Consider the following 19,097-nt stretch of genomic DNA (forward strand, 5'->3'; position numbering starts at 1 on the left):
CCACATGCTGACCTGGCAGGCTCAGGGGAGGCCTGCATGGCGGTCTTGCAAACTCAAAAACCTAAAGGAACCACAAAGGAGGGTCTGAAATGAAAACTTTAACTAAAAGCAGTGATGGTGGGTAGTCACACCTAGGCCGGGAGCTTCCCTGACAAGGTCAACCTTTACCTTAACTGAGCCTATTACCTTTTTGCATTACGACAACATATCATTGGAATGTCAAAGTAATTTTTCTTTTTCCAGATCTCTTAAAGCCACAGACACCGCTCTGCAGAGACTACAAATCCCCTCATTGTTACCGAGTTAATTGTTGACTAACTATCCTGCCCCCACCTAAGTAACTGGTAAAAGAAGTGTGTGTTTATCATTTTACTTTTTTTTTTTTTAAAATATATTTTATTGATTTTGTACAGAGAGGAAGGGAGAGAGATAGAGAGCCAGAAACATCGATGAGAGAGAGTCATCCATCAGCTGCCTCTTGCACACCCCGTACTGGGGATATGCCTGCAACCAAGGCACATGTCCCCGACCGGAACCCGGGACCCTTCAGTCCCCAAGCAGACGCTCTATCCATTGAGCCAAACCGGTCCCGGCTCATTTTACTTTTTATCCAATCCCGGAGCTTCCCCTCTCTTTGCTTTCCCCCGCCTCCCAATCCATCACCAATAGCTTTCATGTAACCCAAATACGTCTCCTCCTTGGATTGTAACGTATCAATCAAGGTGAAAAACTGCCATTCTCCGAGCACTATCCCAATCCGTTGGGATTCTGCATCCCGGCGACCATTGACCGTGTGACTCAAAAAGACTCACAGAGCATGCTTTACAGCACATGTGTCAAACACAAGGCCCGCAGGCCAAATCCGTCCCGCCAGGCCTTGCAATGTGGCCCGCACCGCGCTGTCATCACTGCACTCCGCTGCGTTTCCATCACAATGACAGTTTATGACTGTTCAGTAAACCATTCGGCCCATGATTTAGGCTGGATTTTAGATTTTGGCCCCTTCTCTGATTGAGTTCGACACCCCTACTTTACAGGTTTGCACGCGTTTTCGCGGGAACAGCTCCAAAGGAAACAGGGAGGGGGTGGGCTTACCCGACGTGCCGGGCTGGCAGTTGCACTGGTAGCCGTTCACCAGGTCGATGCAGCGGCCCTCGTTGAGGCAGGGGCTGCTGTAACACTCGTCGATCTGGTCGCTGCAGATGGCGCCCATGTACCCCGGGTTGCAGATGCAGGTGTAGGAATCGATCCCATCCTGACACCGGCCGTGGTGGCAGGGGTCGGGGTCACAGTTGTCGATGTTCTCCTCACACAGCACACCAGTGAATCCTGGGAAGGAACGGGACCAAGGAGGCTTAAGAACCAAGGCAGATACCCCACACTGGGACGGACATACATGGAGCCACATCCCCGTCCCCTACAGCCCCCATGCCTGAATTCACCCTTCGGGAAGGAGCGCTCGACACTGACCATTGGCGTTGATTTATAAGGCAGGCCCAGAGAGCTGTGCATGAAATGAAGTTCTTCAGATCAAATCTGCAGAATTCAAATACCTCTTCAACTGCATCTTCACTCCGTACTGGGTGTCAGTGGGGAATAGCTCTCAATACCTTTCCTGTGTATATTTACCTCTATATTCCTTTCCTCCCAAATCCAATATACAGAGACTGTATTCATGGTTCCACAGACCTTATCTCCGCCATTTTTATTTTTTTGAGTAAGGGAGAGGGATATTGAGATAGAAGCATTGATGAGAGAGAGATACATCGATTAGCTATCTACTGCACACCCCATAGTGGGGACTGAACCTGCAACCCGAGCATGTGCCTTGTAGGGGAATTAAACTGTGACCTCCCACCGAAACCGGTTTGGCTCAGTGGTAGAGCGTCGGTCTGCGGATTGAAAGGTCCCCGGTTTGATTCCGGTCAAGGGCATGTACATTGGTTGGGGGCACATCCCCAATAGGGGGTGTGCAAGAGGCAGCTGGTCGATGTTTCTCTCTCAACGACGTTTCTAGCTCTCTTTCTCTCCCTTCCTCTCTGTAAAAAAATCAATAAAATAAAAATAAAATAAATAAAATAAACTGTGACCTCCTGGTTCATGGGTCAATGCTCAACCACTGAGCCACATTGGCTGGGCTCCTAATTCTGACTTTACAGAACAAAAAACTTCTCTTTTTTTCTTTCAACTGTCCCCAGGGTACTATGCCTATATAGTAAGTTTCCTATAAAGACTTGTTGAATAAAATGAACGAACAAGTTACGGGATTTAAATGAAACCGGAACAAATGAAAACTTCACTTGACATTAAATCTCTTTTCGGAGACTCCAGGAAGGCTCTCCTCCCTTCTCAGCATGACTCAGGTGTTTCACCTCTCTCCCCCGAAGGTTATTCTCCATGAACATAACCTGCCAGAGGAAGACAGAACCCGGAACTCCTCCAACCACAGACAACAGTTCATGAAGACAGAAGGGGGTACGGGGTCCTCTGACGGGGCCTTGTCTAAGTAGGCCTCGTCAGGGGTGATGCTCCAATACTACGGAAACAGTGATCATTTATTTCCATGAAATTGTTTTTCTCTGATCAGAAAGAAATGCACATAATGTTTAAAACTGTTTAAGGACCCATTTCCTAAAATTAAGAAATTATCTTTAAATCTATGCCTAACTTCTTTCTCTCTTAAGCCGTGGGATAAAGAAGAAATTGGAAAAATCCTCTTCTCTAATAACATCTAGTCCATTTCCTCACTGTTGGTCTGGGCTGAAGCACATGTGGAATGGGGGATGTTTGGCTTAGTCAGATCTCTCCCAAATGGGAACTGTGGTCGGGGACCAGACATGCAAAATATTTATAAACGGGTTCTTTTTCATGGTAGTGGCAGAATTCAGGAGGGAGGACTCGGAGCTCTCGCACCTGTCTGAGGACCACCTGACTCCCAGGGCATGCGGTGTTGTTTGCAAGGAGCCTCTGCACTTGAGCACAACGGCCCTCAGATTCCTGGGCCTTTGTTTAATCGCTTCCCTCAAGAAGCACAGCAACAAGCCTCCCGCTGAGGAGCACCAGTGAAAAAAGAGCCTTCAGCTGGAAGGCTTCCCTTTCCCAGAGGAGGAAGGCCAGCCAGCTGGAAACTCACCGCTGCCAAAATCTGTCCCAAAAAGAGACGGACACCAAATGGCAATGTCCAGGCCAGGCCACTATTGTGGTGGAGGCGGAGGCAGGTGTTGGAGAAGGAAAATAGTGGAGAGAGAGCGGCGAAAACCAAGCTGGAAGAAGACCTCTCTACACGCAGAACCGTGCCTCCAGTGGCCGGCGCTGGTAGGGCAGCGGGACAAGGACAGTCCCCTGTTTGTGCAGGTGGGCCTGGGGGGAAGGCTGAAAAACGAGAAGAATCTCACCTGTGGCACACTGGCACTCATAGCCGTTGGGGTGATCGATGCACTTGGCCCCGTTCAGACACGGAGTGCTGGAACAGTCGTCAATATCAATCTGGCAGACCGGCCCGGTGAAACCTGAAAAAGGCACAGGAGGACACAGGTCACAGGACTGTCCCACACCCGCCTTCCCTGTGACGGTGATGCTGGAGAAGCGTGGGGCTGATTCCCTTAGAGAAGGGTCAGCAAAAGGGAAATGAATTTTCCCCAGCAAGTGACAGGGACAACTGGGAGAAGCGCAGGGCACCAGAGGCACCGGTGTGTGTCTCCAGCCCTGTTTCCTCCCCACACTTTTCACTTCTAGTTAAAACAGGACTGCATGGTGACAGGGAGAAGCACGCCAACCAGTGAGCTTTGGCCTCAGAGGGACTGGGACTGGAAATGAGAGACACCACAGCGTGTGGCAGAGAGCCCGGCGTGTCTTCCAACATTAGCTCCGGGGAGGGGAAGGAGAGGCGGAGCATTCTTTGGAAAAACTGACTGATGTTGGCTGTTTCTGGGCCCGGAGGTGAAATGTCTAAAAATAATCATCTCGCCAACGGGCTTCAAGACTCTAACCCATAGGGGGGAAATACAATCCCGAAGAGCCTGAACCTAAGGCCTCTGTGAGGCATGAACTTTCGGAAATGTACACACAGACAGAGAGGTCACGGGCCTTTCAGAACAGACTTGGACTTGTGTCCACAGAGGATTTGGAGGACACACTCGCGGAGACAGACTCCCCGACTCTGTACACACGTCTCCTTCCTGAAGTGCTCACTTTAATGACTTCCGCATGCACAGCCCACACACGTTCTCGGCCTGCTCTCTGCTCCTCCTTCCCTCCCTCCCTCCCCGGGGCCAGTCGGCTCTGTGCTTTCGCAGACAGCAGGGCAGGGGGTGGACACTTACCAGGTGGACACAGGCACTGGAAACGATTAACTTTATCCACACACTGCCCGTTGTTCACACAGGGGTTGCTCTGACATTCGTTTATCTCCAGCTCACAATGCACACCTTTGAAACCTGGACAGAACGGAGCACACAAGTGGCTTAGAAAGAGAGAAAGGCATGTTCTAGCCACGAAAGCACACACTTACGAAGATGCCCACATCCTCTAGGAGCAGACATTTCTGCAGAGGACCGGGGCACTACGCCGTAAGAGTGACAGATCACACAGGGGAGTCCTCTGGGACATCCGGGTCACTGTGATGAAGGGGATGAGGGTACCTCCAAGACCCTGGTCACACCTTGTGTGCCCACAAAGACTGGGCCACGTTCTCTGACCAGCCCAGGCTTTGCTTTCAGGGCAGCGCCAGGTCCGAGGAAGGCCCACTGCTTGTTCCTAAAGACCAGCGGAGTCAGAGCTGCCGCTGCCCTCAGGGCGCCAGGCAAGGCCAGGAGGCTCCCAGGCTAGAGCGCCAGCACCGTGATGGGGCGGCCGCACTGCAGCCTCCACTGTGAGCCACACTGGCCGTGCTCTCTGCCCACTCAGAAACAGTCCCTGCAGAAGAGCTTCAGTGGGCAACTCATGAATCAGGGGACATCGCCAGGGAGGCATGGCAGGTTCCTACATTATTATGAAGTTAATTTCACTAAGTGGAAAATCATGATATCTGTAACGCATAAGGGAATCAGGAAGGCTTGCTACTTAAAGGATACTATGGTAAGTACTTTATTAAAGAATCTTGGCATTGCCAAAATCGGTTTGGCTCAGTGGATAGAGCATCGGCCTGCGGACTGAAAGGTCCCGGGTTTGATTCCAGTCAAGGGCATGTGCCTTGGTTGCGGGCACATCCACAATAGGGGGTGTGCAAGAGGCAGCTGATCAATGATTCTCTCTCATCGATGTTTCTAACTCTCTATCCCTCTCTCTTCCTCTCTGTAAAAAAATCAATAAAATATATTAAAAAAAAAAAAAGAATCTTGGCATAAAAACACTCCTTTCTGAAATTTTCTCTTGCGCGTATCTGAGTTTTGACAGGACGGGTGTGTTTACCTGGGCCTTCACAGCTCTAAGAAGTCTAGCACGGCCTCACTCTAAGGGCCCGATGGCCAGGAGCCCCGTCACTACTGGGAAGGAGATGCTGACGGGGCTCACAGAATGGTCACCTGGTGCTGAGTGCTCCACCTCAGAGGAGCGCTGTTCAGTGCCTCCAGCCTAGACCCCGCCCTCGGATGGGCCCCAGTACCTGGCATGCACAGGCACGTGAAGCCCCCGATCTTATCCAGGCAGGTGGCATCATTCTGGCAGGGGTCGGAATGGCACTCGTTGATGTCCATCTCACAGCGAGGCCCCGCGTAGCCCTTCAGACACTCGCAGTGGAAGGCGCCGTCCGTGTTTACACATTTCCCTGCGTGCTCACAGGGATTGCTATTGGCTGAAAGACACAAGCACCGGTTACCAGGAGCACAGCACGACCGAGTTTCCACACGCGTGGACTACAGACGTGGTCTGCAAGCGTTAGGGCGAGGCATTTCATAGTCTGATTCTCAGTCTCCTATGTTCTTGTGAACAAATTAATTAATTAGACGAGGCAACCTCATTCTCGGGGGTCTCTGCTGCTCTTTTGCCCAAACTGCCTCTCAGGTGGGGCTTTATATTAAGAATCAAGTACAGACCACCGGTATATTTCAATCCCCAGAATAGAATATATGATTACGTTGGAAGGATGGTTGTAAACGGTGGGCGAGTAACAGGAGATCTGGTGTAAATGCTTGCTGTGCTCGCAGACCCAGGAGGAAGAGGAGAGATTCGGGAGACTCACCCATGGTGCACTCATCGACGTCTTCTGTGCAGTCAGCCCCTTTATAGCCTTGTGGGCAGGTGCAGATATACTGCCCGTTCAGGGGGTTGGTGTCACACAGTGCCCCCTTGTGGCACGGATTGCTGATGCATGCATCGTCCAGATGACACAGGAGTCCTGTCACAAGAACAAAGAGAAAATGACCCCAGTTGGGAAAGAGCTGTCTCTTCCATGGAGGAGGAAAGCCTTTTACTGTCTCATCAAAATCCACTATGGAGACTGAGGAAACTTTCCTTTCGCCTGATCTTCCCTCAGAAACACACTGCAAGTCAGGAGCTTCTGCAGACAACCCTGGTATCCTCCCTCTCTCTCTTCCATTCAGCTAGACGGCTCCTCAAGGGCCATAGGTGAGAGGGACAGATGACAGAGACAAGCAGAGGGCAATAACCTTCCTACTGCCCTCTGAGCAGCAAAAGCAGAGGATGCCCAGCTCAACAGTAATTTCAGATAGACAGTAAGTAATCTCTACTGGAGGCCCAAACTGCTGCTTGCACCTGTATTGCATTTGCTAACCTACTTTCTGCAAATCATGCCACCCGGTGATCACAGAGGCATCAGCATTTCACTAGTCTCAGAAGGAAAAAACCAGTGCAGCAGCATCAGCCTATGCTCTTTTAATAGTGTCAGCATTCCTGGCCCAAGTGCCCTCAGGCCTTGAGGCGATATTAGCTGGCCCCATGTTCTGCATGGCTCACGCGGGAACTGGATTTTCCACTCTGCAACTAGGTTAAGAACAGGTAGCGAAGGCTCTTTCTGCAGAGCTGGAGGTGGGGCTCCTAGGAAGGCACAGATATGAGAACGTTTCAGAACTGCTGGGCCCCCAGTTCCCTCACCTGAGCTATCTTTCTCCCCAACTTCCTCCCTTCATTGCTTCTACTCCTAAAAGCAGGAGCTGTGAAACTGAGGAGCTCACTTTGAAGTCAGCAAAAACTCACTTTGAGAGCAATATTTCTATAGACGCTGGGAACTGGAATGCACTTACATACCTGCCAACTCCTTCTAAGTAAACGTGCTATTTCTTCTTAATATGAAGTCTCTACATCCATTAGTCATCTTTGTCTGAATTTCTGAGGTGCTTTTTAGCCTAAGGCAGTCAGTGGCCGGCAAACTCATTAGTCAACAGAGCCAAATATCAACAGTACAACGATTGAAATTTCTTTTGAGAGCCACATTTTTTAAACTCAAACTTCTTCTAATGTCACTTCTTCAAAATAGACTTGCCCAGACCGTGGTATTTGGTGGGAAGAGCCGCACTCAAGGGGCCAAAGAGCCGCATGTGGCTCGAGAGCCGCAGTTTGCCGACCACTGGCTTAAGGTCATAAGGAGGTCAGCAGATGCTCCCCAGGTAATAGTGACTAACTTTCATTTTTTGAGGACGAAGGACTGTGGTACATAGAGTTGAGGGGAGAGCCAAAAGTGACCAGGAAAAAGACTCACTCTGTAGCACTTTGGCTACCGAGGACACTTCCAGAACAATCTTAAGTGACATGCACCTACCGATGGGTAACGAAAAGGACAGAGCTACTGACACGAAAGGGAAGAAGGCAGAGATCCTGCCTGCTCACGGCCCCGTCCCTGGTGTCCAGCTCTGTCGTCCTGCCGGCCTCACCTGTCTTTCCCTCCGGGCACATGCACGAGAAGGAGGCCACGCGGTCAATGCAGGTGGAGCCCGGCGTGCAGGAGGCGAAGGCGCAGTCGTCGATGTTCTCACTGCAGTCGTCCCCGCTCCAGCCGTTGACGCACACGCAGCCGTAGCCTCCGTTGCGGTTGGTGCAGGTGCCTCCGTTCTGACAGGCGTTGGGCTGCAGCAGGCACTCGTCCACGTCCTCCGTGCAGAACTGTCCTTTGGGGGGAAAGTGCCTTTGATCAGGGCTCTTAGGTCTCAAAGACTTAGTGCCGCACCAGCCCCCACACATTCTTCACCCTGATGTGACTGGCCTGAAATTAAGGCGAGTGGAACCCACAGCAGATCAGGTTCTCACATGCATATTAACGCCACCTTGAGCCTTAAATTATATTTATTCTAGGGAAGTGACTTAAAGAAAAACACGGGAGTCGCTATCCCCAGGAACTCTGACAACATGAGAAGTTAGCCAACCTATATCAAAGAGAAGATAAATCTTTAGGATTCTGGACTCAGTTAAATCCCCGGGACTATGAACATATAACTGAGAAAAGGGAGAAGAATCTAAGAGGTGAGTGAAGGAAAGAATAACGAGAAGAAACGTCAAAGTCAAAAATGTTACGGCAATTGCTCTGTATTTGGACTGTCAATGTCCATAACTGTACAATATGATTCCATATAATATTAATAAATTCGATTTAAAAAAAAGTATTAGAAAACGACATTAATTATTACTAGACCTAATAGTATTGCAAGATGCTGTTAGCATTGTGGGAATCTTGCTAGAGCGTATTGATACTTATAGCTGCACGTGAAATGACAATGATCTCCAAATAAGAAGTTTAACTGAAACCGAAGGTAAAGGCAAGCAAGGGTAGAGAGAGCAGATGAAGGACAGCAAAAGCCTTGGTAAAATATGGCTGTGAGAAACAAAGCCAAGATGGTGGGATTAAAGCAGACTGTGCTCATCCCGAGGCACCTAAGCTTCCAGGGTGCAGATCTGTGGAATACGACAGAAAGTCGACTCAGAATAACAGAAGATGAAAAAGGGACCAGGATGCTCTGCCTGCAAAAGAGCAAACTGGAGCACACTAACCCTGAGACCATTTGTGGACAGAGTGCAGGTCACTACAATAGCAACCGACAGGGACAATGGCAAAGGCTCGCAGGACCCCTGACAAGGAACTAGAGTATGTCTTCATCTTACAGGCCAGGGATTGGTGACTAACAAGCAGTTCGGTGCCGGGCCAGCTGAACTGTATAACAAGTCTCATTGGAGGCCTTTTAATACCAGCCTAGAGAGCTATCAAAGGAAACTAATATTCAGGTCATTTGAATTCTCTAAAACACAACACAAGTAGCTGAAATGAAAAAATCCCGATGATGTCCTTAATTCTTCCCTTGTAAAAGAACTCAATGAATAATTCAAAAAGGTATTCTGATGAAGAGGCCACTTAATGAAAAAGCACACGATGCTTAGACTCAGAAAATGCCAAGGCTAGCCCTAGTCTCCAGAATACCTAATTCGATTGGCTCAAGTATTTTCAGGAAGCCTGCCATGTTCCCAGCTATGTAGCTATGACTGCTAGCAGAAGCTGGGTGTGTCAGATCTAACCTAACTGATCACCGATTCTTTACTTCCATTATGACACCATTCTTCACACTCATCATTTGCATGCATTATTACAAAGCCAACATCACTCTATTTCACTTATTTAATTGCACATCTGTCTCTAATCACCTGGCTGCAAGCAACCTCTCATTTCAGGAGTGTTTTTTTTGTGTGTGTGTTTGTGTGTATTCCCAGCTAAGGTCCCACTGCCTGGGATGGTAGGATGGGTGTGTGGGCATCTCTGGAACTCTACACTCAGCACTCCCTTTCCATGCTCCTCTCCTCAGCCCCTTCATCTGTATAATTCTTAAATGAGCCACCAAGTCTAGGGACCCTTTGCCACATGGACCCAAAGGATGAAGTGGCCAGTCTACAAGAAAAGGAGAGGGGCGAATCAGAGTGCACAGAAGTGCACTCCAGTCAATGGTTCTGGTTGTTCCTGAAGCCCAACTGCTCCAAACTCATTCAGGGGCACAACTGTTCTGAGAGATGTCCCTTGCAATGGGTTTCCCTAATTTCAGATAAGGATCTGTCAGTTGCAACCCATAGTACTAGCTACTACAGAGTGAGTGAGTTGCATGAGGTGTGTAAGTTGTGTGAGTGAGTGAGATGTGTGAGTTGCATGAATGAGTGAGCTGTGAGAAATGCATGAGTGAGTTGCACAAGCAAGTTGCATGTGTGAGTGCATGAATTGTGTGAGTGAGGTGCATGAGCAAATACATGCATTGGCAATGACTTCCCCACAGCAGATGATGCCATTTATTTCAGAAAGCTTTGCTCCCTTCCTGCACTGGCAGACATGCTACCTCAGATACTGACAGATGTGTAAGTAGCATACAGCTGGGATTTAGAAATAAATACATGACTGAGAAGTAGGTGAAAAGTTACTTTAATCTGGAAATTACTGAGAATCTTGTCTCTTACACTTATGCTAACTTAAATATCTATGCTGCCCTAAAACCAAATGACTTGCTAAATATGAGTAACTTGGGATTGTAACAATTATGGGTGTGTATTTTTTCAAGATAGAGAAACTACAATCTTAGTTTCTCTATCTTGAAAAGGGACATATATTCATAAATTGTTTTTATAAGTACTAACAAAATGGAAGAAAGCCATATTTTGGTTTTTATGATTATAGCAAATGTGCTAGCAAATATAACATCCTTTTTCATCCATGTGCTTCAAAATTTATTTTACAAAGGAGATGGACTTCTGGCCACTCAGCTGTGATATACTCTCAAGTTACAAACTGTTTGTCCTTCTGAAACGGCCACATTAAATCCAATATCTCTAAAATGAAGGCTTTAATCTTCAAAAAAATGTGAGCAATTTGGATATTATTTTTCTTTTCGACCAGCTTTGTGATAATTCTGAGTATAAGACACTGTGTTTAAAAATATCTCATGTATTCCTTATGCATTACAATTCCCAGACACTTAAATATTGTAATAAGACAGACGAGCTAAATAAACAGTGCTTGGAATGCAAGTTTGGCACTCTTGGGAGAGGAAACCAAAAGTCATTGATTGCCCACTAGGAAGCAGGCACTAAGCTTGAACTATAACATAATTTTTGTCCCTCCTGGTTGAGAAATCAGGCTCAGAGAGGTATAGTAACTTGCCTAGAGTGAAGTTTTCTGCACTCAAGGAGAGCTGGGATTTGAACTAGAGCTACCTGACTCTAAAATTCCTAACAAAGACTTGAGATGTGAATCTCACTTATCAAAACCAACTCTGGTGTCTCGGGTTCCCAAGCACACAAAGTGGAGAGGATGGGGGTGAGGATTCCAATCGTGACTCATACAATCTGGTTACTGAAAAAACTTAGGAGTGCAGGTAACTATCCAAATAGCAAATGTACTTTTGGGTATAGCTCACTATTTTTTTTAAATGAGATTACTTTTGAAGGCTAAATACCATCACTGAACACCTTAGGACTATCTGTCTGTTAGATATGATTCATTAGAAAAACCAGATCTAGAGCCAAGAGCACACTGGTGTATTAGAATTTTCTACAGAATGGATCATTTTTCTCTAAGTTTCAGGCTCATTTCTCCAGAACAACATCCCTTCCCAAGCTAATTTCTGCCAGATTCCCCCACCCCCCCCTCTCCTCCTAGTTCCAATTCTAGCAACCAGTTTTTAAATTCAGGAGGTAAAAAATAGTAACCCATGGGGCCACTACAGTTGCTTGTCCAAAAGTTCCCAATGGGACATCTACTCAGACACTGCTTCCTTCATGTCACCACCCTCTTGGCATAGGAGGAACCAAGGCAGAAGCCTACAAATAAGAATAAGGCTCAGAAAGGTCAGGTAGTCTTCCCAAGGTCATAAAACAGTAAGTGAGAGCAGTGCCACTCAGAGCCAGATCAGTTTGACTCTAAATCTACCGCTTTCTACCACAGCACAGGTACGTATCCAGCCCTGGACTTGACCCACAAGATCTACCGATCTACAGACTAGGTCCCTGATCCTCGAGTCCTAGAGCACACTGAGAGGGCATAGAAGCATGAGACAATTAAAGAACACCCTTGTTAGAAATGAATACAGGCAGAAGGTCACTAAATACTAAAGCAGGAATATTTTGTGGTGATTATTTGGCAGGATTAGGCACATTTAAGTTATTCATCTTGGACTAGAGAGAGATGTTCACTGAGGGTGGTAAGGTTAGGTCTTGAAGACATCATCATGACTAACGTGTATTCTTTGGCTTGGGTTTAAAAGGAGAAAGATTGGCCAGACCATTGTGGCTCAGTGGTTGAAATCAACCCATGAACCAGGAAATCATGGTTCGATTCTCAGTCAAGGCACATGCCTGGGTGCAGGAGGCAGCCAATCATTCCATCTCCCTTCCTCTCTCTAAAACCAATTAAAAAACAACAACAAAAGCACATATTTAAAAGGAGAAAGGTTGGCCTGGCTGGTTGGTTAGAGCACTGTCCCATATACCAAAAGGCCATAGATTCCTTCTCCAGTTGGGGCACATACAGAAGGCAACTTATTGATGTTCTTGTCCTCCCTCCTTCTCTCCATTCCTTCTCCCTCCCCCACTTCTCTCTAAAATCAACAGGCATATCCTGAGATGAGGCTTAAAAAAATAAAATAAAAGGAGGAAGACTGGAGCTCATTTGAAGCTTTGAATTCGACTAGGAATTCTAAATTTGATGCAACAAGCAAAGGGAGTTATCATGTGTGGGGGAAGACAGGAAGATTAGTCTGCCCGTAGAACATAGGAGGCACTAAAAGCGAACAGCTTTCTGTTAATAGGGAGAGAAGGAGAGAGAGCACCAAGTTATGAGCGACCTAGCACATAAACGCCTCTGGTGAAGCGGGAAGCTGGGTCGTTGCCATGCCTGACCACGCTACTAAGCCTTCAATCCAACAAGTCTCAGCACGTAGCATCATCGGTCTCAGCACACACATTTCGCTGGTGAACTTCAAAATATGTTGTAGGAAGCTCAGTGAGGCAAGTGTTTGAGAGAATCAGGGACACCCTTCCCACCCCACCCGCCCCGCTTAGTAATTTCACCTGCCAGATATGGCAGCTATGGCCATTTAATACTGGAACTAAGGCCCTCCCCATTTCTGTGTGTAAAAGAAAAAAGAAATCAATAGTTTTTAGAAAGTGCCATTTCTGGACTAACCACCATGAGCCTGGACTCACTTGGCATGAGATGTCACACTATCAAATCCTGTGCTGACACCTTCAACGCTTAGCGCCTCCTGTGGCTACTGATAATTTTCTGGCTGACAGTTTGCCTCATAAACCTATCTCAAATACATATCTTCCCTTCACATATTTCACTCTGGCCACGATGCCTTACTGTCAGTTCCTTAAACATTAACTTCTCTCCTACCCCAGACCCTCTGCATTTCCTGTTCTCTCCACCTCACATATTCTTCCCCCTCTTACTTACGTGGCTAGTTACTTCTCATCCTTTGATCTCCTGTCACTTAGGTAGATCGCCAAGTTCACATCCACGAGGGCAGGGATTGTGTCTGCCATGCACCTCGGTGTAGTGTCATGCACTGTACCAGACACTTGGTGTCAGTGGAGAAGCAGACCTCACACCTAACCTAACAGGTTCCTTTTTACAGATGAGGAAGTTAGGACCAGAGAGGTAATAGTGACTTGTCTGCATGTGTACAGCTAGTTGGAAGAACAATTAGACAAAATAAAAAGTGGAAATTGCTTAGTGCAGATCAAGTTTGTCTTCGAAATGGGGAAGGAGATGCTGAGCTGTCTGTGGAGGGACAGGGCAGGAGTGAGAAACAGGGAAGAGCACAATGCTCCTAAGGAGATGACACTATGACTTCACCATCAGAAACATACGCCTGCTGCGCTGGTTTCACAGGAGTAGGGCAGCTTGCACGCCAATCTTGTCTTACTGCCCCATCCTATTGTCTGGAAACCATAGGGTACATACATCGTGGGTCCAACTGTGGCAGTAAATATAAGAGGAATGTACTAAAATGGAAACCATGGCCTGGACCGCACCAGCATCACGTTCTAGCCAGAGGGCCCCGTGAGCTGTAATGCACTGGGATACAAACAGCTTGTTGTGGCTCTCAAGACACCACAAACAAACCATCCACCTGACCTGCAGTCACAAGTGACTGGGGAGTACGAGGGGAGGGTGGAGGGGAAGGGGGCATGATCACTGAGCCTTAGCACTTGGGGAAGAAGCCCCCTCCCTTCCTAGTCATCTCTCAACTGTGAAGTGTGTGGGAAAAACTTTTATCACATCAATGGCCCTGCTAAGGGTCAACTCTCATTGCAACAACAATCGCCACATGAGAACATGTAAAAAAAGAGCTGGGCTGGCCCTTGCCCTGACCTGCTACCTCCTCTCTTCCGTGGCTAAAACAAGAAAACTCAGTCTCCAGTACACCCTGCAACCAGCAGTCACCAAGCTCATCTTTCCATTCCAGAGCAGAACATTCTTACAGCCTCTGTCCTGCGAGACCTTCTCCTCCCCTAAACACAGTTTTCCATGCCGAAGCTGAAGTGAAAGAACAGATGACGAGTTGCCCATTCTGTTGCCTGTTGGCACTAAAGCTGGTTGAAGCATTCCATAAAAACACCGGAGTCCATGGGGTCTGCCTGATGAGAGGATGTGTGTGTGCACAAAGCACTGGTGTGTACACAAGACCTGGGTATGCGGTGGTTAAGGGGAGAGGGATACACAAATGGATAAATGCAAGATGCTCACTGAATGGGAATGTTGCCACCATTTCTAGATGCCATGATCTTTTCTCAGACTCCTCAAAAGCCTAGTTTCCCTGCATCCTGACCAATGAATTTTCTAAAGAGTCACTCAGAATGATATCAACATGGACAGTAGATTGTGCATTTTGCATGTGAAATGCGATGATGACTCCCCTTCTACTTAGGATGAAATTCTAAATCCTATCCAGGTTTTCTGCCTACCTCTCCCATCTCCCTTTGAACCATCACTGGCTCTACCATTCTGGTTTCCACCCCGCCTTATTTGTTTATATCTTTCTCTATTTATTCTTTTTAAAATATTTTATTAATTTCAGAGAGAGGAAGGGAGAGGAAGAAACATTGAACGGCTGCCCCTGGCTCTGGGAATCAAGCTTGCAACCCGGGCATGTGCCCTGTCTAGAAAGCGAACCAGCAACCTCCTGTTGTTTGAGATGACATCCAACTAACCGAGCCACACTGCCCAGGCCTCAGTTTTTTTTTCCAATGTCCTATAGTCTTCCGAGTACATGTCTTTTACCACCTTCGTTTATTCTTAGGTATCTTATTTTTTTGTTGTTGTTGCAATGTTAAATGAGATTTTTTTTTTTTTTTTTTTTAGTTTCTCTTTCTAAGAGTTTATTGCTGCTATATAAAAATGCCATCAATTTCTGAATGTTAATTTTGTATCCTGTTAATTGCTAAATTTATTGATTAAATCTAGCAGTTTTCTGGGAGGAGTCTTTAGGGTTTTCTATGTATAATATCATGTTATCTATGAATAATGTCAGTCAGCCCTCTTTGATAGTGGACCTCCTCTCCCAACTGCTTCCATCTGCTTGAAGATAAGTAGGCAAAGAACCCATGTTTTCTTAATTCCCTAAAACTGCTACTGACTTCAACCAGTTAACATTCATTCATTAAGCCATTTTTGGTACAAGATACTGGTAAGCTCTTAACTGATTGTCAAATGTAATCCTCTCATACAATGACTCCAGTTTTACGAAGTAGTACAGGCCTGGTCCATGCTGAGGAAAGACACTAAAGTATCAGAGAGATAAGGAGAGAGATCCCAAAAGAACCCAATCACAGCCCCTAAATTAGGAGGGATAAGGGCGGGTCAGAAACAAATGAAAAGGTAATGCCCCAATTCGTTCATTCATTCACCTATTCAATAAGGATGTATACATTATGTGTCAGGCCTGACCTATACAAACTGGGGCTGTAATAAAACACTTATGGCTTCTGTCATGTAAAACTTATAGGCAAATACAGGTTTTACAACCAAACAATTATACAGAGGGCAATAACAGCTCTAATCAGTGCGTGCTGCCTTGGGAGCACAGAGTGGGACAACAGAGAAGAACTAAACTCTTCAGGACAGTTGAGGATAATATGTTGCATTGGCAAACTACAATTATGGGACTAATGGCATCTCATATCAAGGCAGTATATATTTTTTTACAATTCATTTTCCTATAGACTATCTCTCCAAGCCACCTAAGTTTGCATGAACAACAAGAATTTATCATCCAAACATTAACAGTAACGGCAGCATTGGGTTCCATGTTCTAAGATCATGATGGTCTCCTGATTTAACTATTTCTAAAGTTCTTTTATCCATTTGTTTACTGCTATTGTAGTCCAAACCCAGATGACTCCCTACTGCCAGAGATTGCACGAGTCTTAAAAGAGAGATAAGCACAACAGAGTATCTTGGGAACAGACTCAGAAACATGCCATCTAATGCAACCTAACGTCAGGATAAGCTGAACTCCATCTCACCCTTGCAGGTCAACAGCAATTTAAAACACTGGGGGATTCCAGGGCTCCCGTGGCCACTCTAGCAACAAGAAAGTCAGTGCCCCCGGGGCAAATTCCAGATGCAGCAGCACCAAAGAGCATCCAGGATCAGACAGTGAATGACAAGCAGCGGATGCTGTGCCAATGCTGGCCGTTCTGAGAGCTGAGCCGTGGCACAGAGAAGAAAATGGTGCCAAGCTTCGGCCCCCCTGCCAGGAGGCTCATGCTCTGGCTCTCTCCCCTCTCCTCGGGCTGCTGGGCTGTTATACCAGTTTATGTAAAGACCCCCTCCATTCCCTGAGAGGATAAACTTACTGCAGCAGGGATTCCAAAGAGAATCAACCTACTCTGTTTATGGGCAAGCAGTTACCATGAGCAGAATGAGTAGAATGGAAAAAAACACACAACACCTATTAAAACATTCTGAAACATGAAAGATGAGGAACATACCACTTAAGATGTATAAGAAGAGCACACTTGTGAAAAATATGTACTCATTTAACTGAAAAGAATAAATAAAAATAAATAACCCAGAAAAGGTTGTCATATAAATGTATTGGTAGTTAACAAAAAGCAAGTCACACATAGAACTAAGTCTAAAACATTATAAATTGCATTATAAAACAGTATAAATATAAAGAATAACTTTTAAAGAATATGTTTAAGATTTTAAAATTCAGTACTAGTAATACTCTATATGAAGTTTTAAATGCCAGATCATAGAAACAAAATCTGGAGAGTAAAGAGACAATATTCCTCATCTTGCAGAAAAAGCAATTGGTACACAGTTTCATTTTGACACTGAAAAATAGAGAAGTGGATTCAAATCCAAATTTTTCTAAACATGTATACCTTTAGCAATGAAAAGAACACCTCACCTCTCTCTATTGTCCTCATGGACCATTTCCACTTCCTTCAATGACTTAAGCACATGGCTTTATGTTCTTCTCATTCTTTCCTCTCCCATCTCCCATGAAATCAATATCTGGGTTGGAGACTAATAACGTCATTTGAGCCAAGAGTTCTTAATTTTCTCAACAGACCTCCACAACTACTCCGTCTCACGAACATACTCACATTCTGGATCTCATTATGTGACATTCGTTGTTCCCATTCCAAGATCTCAAACTTGGTTACACTCTCTGACTCTAACTTCCACCTCCCTTCTTTCCCATTCCCAAGAACCATTTCACCTAATTTATCCCCCACTAAAACCTGTAAAAGTAAGTCCCTCCTAAATAACCCAGTTCATTAACCAACCTGCATAATTATCATCCTTATTTGAGTCTCCTGGTTGTCACTCATTCAATAACCACTATTTGTTAAAACTGGACCTGGGAATGCCAGTTCCCAGCCCTCCAGAGGCTGAGAGTCTACGAGGGGAAGCAAGCATATAAACCAGGAAGAGGAGTAAAATACGACAGGTGCCACACAGAGGCATGCAGAGTCGAATGGAGGGCGCAATCTTACAAATGCAGCCCTGACTCAGTGATGCCATAATGGCGAGCTTCTCCCCAACTCCTCTTTCTCTTCTTCTTTGAATCCCTTTTCTTACTCATTTTCTTTAATGTAGACACTTCTCACAATTCAGGTCCAACCCTCTGTTCTTCTCACTCCACACACATTCCCTTACAGACTTGATACATTCCCAAGGCAACCAAAAACAAGACAGGAAATGTAAGTCCCTAGACCCCACTTCTGCTCTGACCTCCTGGGTCTTAAACTTGGAAAATTCACCTCAAACTCATCATCATGTCTAGCCCATTTCTCTGTCAACATTTTCCTATTACTCAGATTCAAAACAGAAGTTAACTCTTCTCAATCTACCCCCTCATTCGATGGAGAACTTAGATGGTCCCCAATGCCTGTCCATCTTTCTTTCAAAGTCACGTCTTATTCGTACTCTCTAACTCCCACTGTGGTTATGTAGACTTATTTCTTTCTAGGTAATTGACCCTTCTTTAAAATATAGAAAATGATATCTTTCTTCATGTCTCTTACAGCATCCAGCATAGTATATTTGACTGCAACAGTTATTCAATAAATATCTGTCATTGAAGCTAACTTATGACCATTCAGTGGGGCCTTTAAAAGCCATGAAGTGAGACTGGGCCTTGCCTGGAATATAGCCAAAGCCAGACACTGCGTCATGGACGAGGGCAGAAAAATCCCTCTTGGTCTCCACTCCTGCATTTAGTGGGGGCTATGCTAACCCCCCTATCCCTGTCCCCACCAACACAACCACCAATCAGCTCTGAGGTGAGGTGCTTCAGGCCAGCACTTTGGCAGTCTGCCCAACTGACAGTGAACTGAAATTGGGGTAGGGAAGCAGAATTCCAGAAAAAACAGGCTTATTATCGAGACCTCACAACCGAGCTGACAGCAGAGAAACTGAAATGTGAGCTGCATTTCCCATTCCCCATACAGAATGCGAAGGAGAAAACTCCTATAGGCCCGGATGTAATTAAATGGTTTCCACCCTCAACCAAAAAGAGCAGGAAAGTGGCTGGGAGGGAAGTCTCTCCTCAGAGCATACTGGTCACCAACCCGAGGCCGGATGGAATGGGAACATTCAGTTCAAAATCAAAATACCATCATGAAAGGACACCACTTCCTGCCAGAAGGAGCTCACG

The 19,097-nt window shown here is 46.1% G+C and overlaps 1 protein-coding gene and 1 pseudogene across 4 annotated transcripts in view; one reads left to right on the forward strand and one right to left on the reverse strand.

Moving 5' to 3' along the window:
• Positions 1-19,097, reverse strand: part of NOTCH2 (notch receptor 2) — a 133,462-nt gene that overhangs the window by 38,903 nt on the left and 75,462 nt on the right. For all 4 annotated transcript variants that reach the window (XR_004990499.2, XM_036452551.2, XM_045586972.1 and 1 more), the window contains 6 exons: positions 7,827-8,060; positions 6,179-6,334; positions 5,603-5,791; positions 4,323-4,436; positions 3,396-3,509; positions 1,096-1,329 (listed from right to left, as the gene is read on the reverse strand). Coding sequence is in view for 3 of the 4 variants with exons in the window: in XM_036452551.2 (XP_036308444.1) it covers positions 1,096-1,329; positions 3,396-3,509; positions 4,323-4,436; positions 5,603-5,791; positions 6,179-6,334; positions 7,827-8,060 (1,041 nt within the window). In the remaining variant the exon portion in view is untranslated. The remainder of the gene's footprint in view (positions 1-1,095; positions 1,330-3,395; positions 3,510-4,322; positions 4,437-5,602; positions 5,792-6,178; positions 6,335-7,826; positions 8,061-19,097) is intronic.
• Positions 16,057-16,408, forward strand: LOC118727134 (annotated as a pseudogene).

This window comes from Pipistrellus kuhlii, unplaced genomic scaffold, assembly GCF_014108245.1.
Source record: "Pipistrellus kuhlii isolate mPipKuh1 unplaced genomic scaffold, mPipKuh1.p scaffold_m20_p_24, whole genome shotgun sequence".
Lineage (NCBI taxonomy): Eukaryota > Metazoa > Chordata > Mammalia > Chiroptera > Vespertilionidae > Pipistrellus > Pipistrellus kuhlii.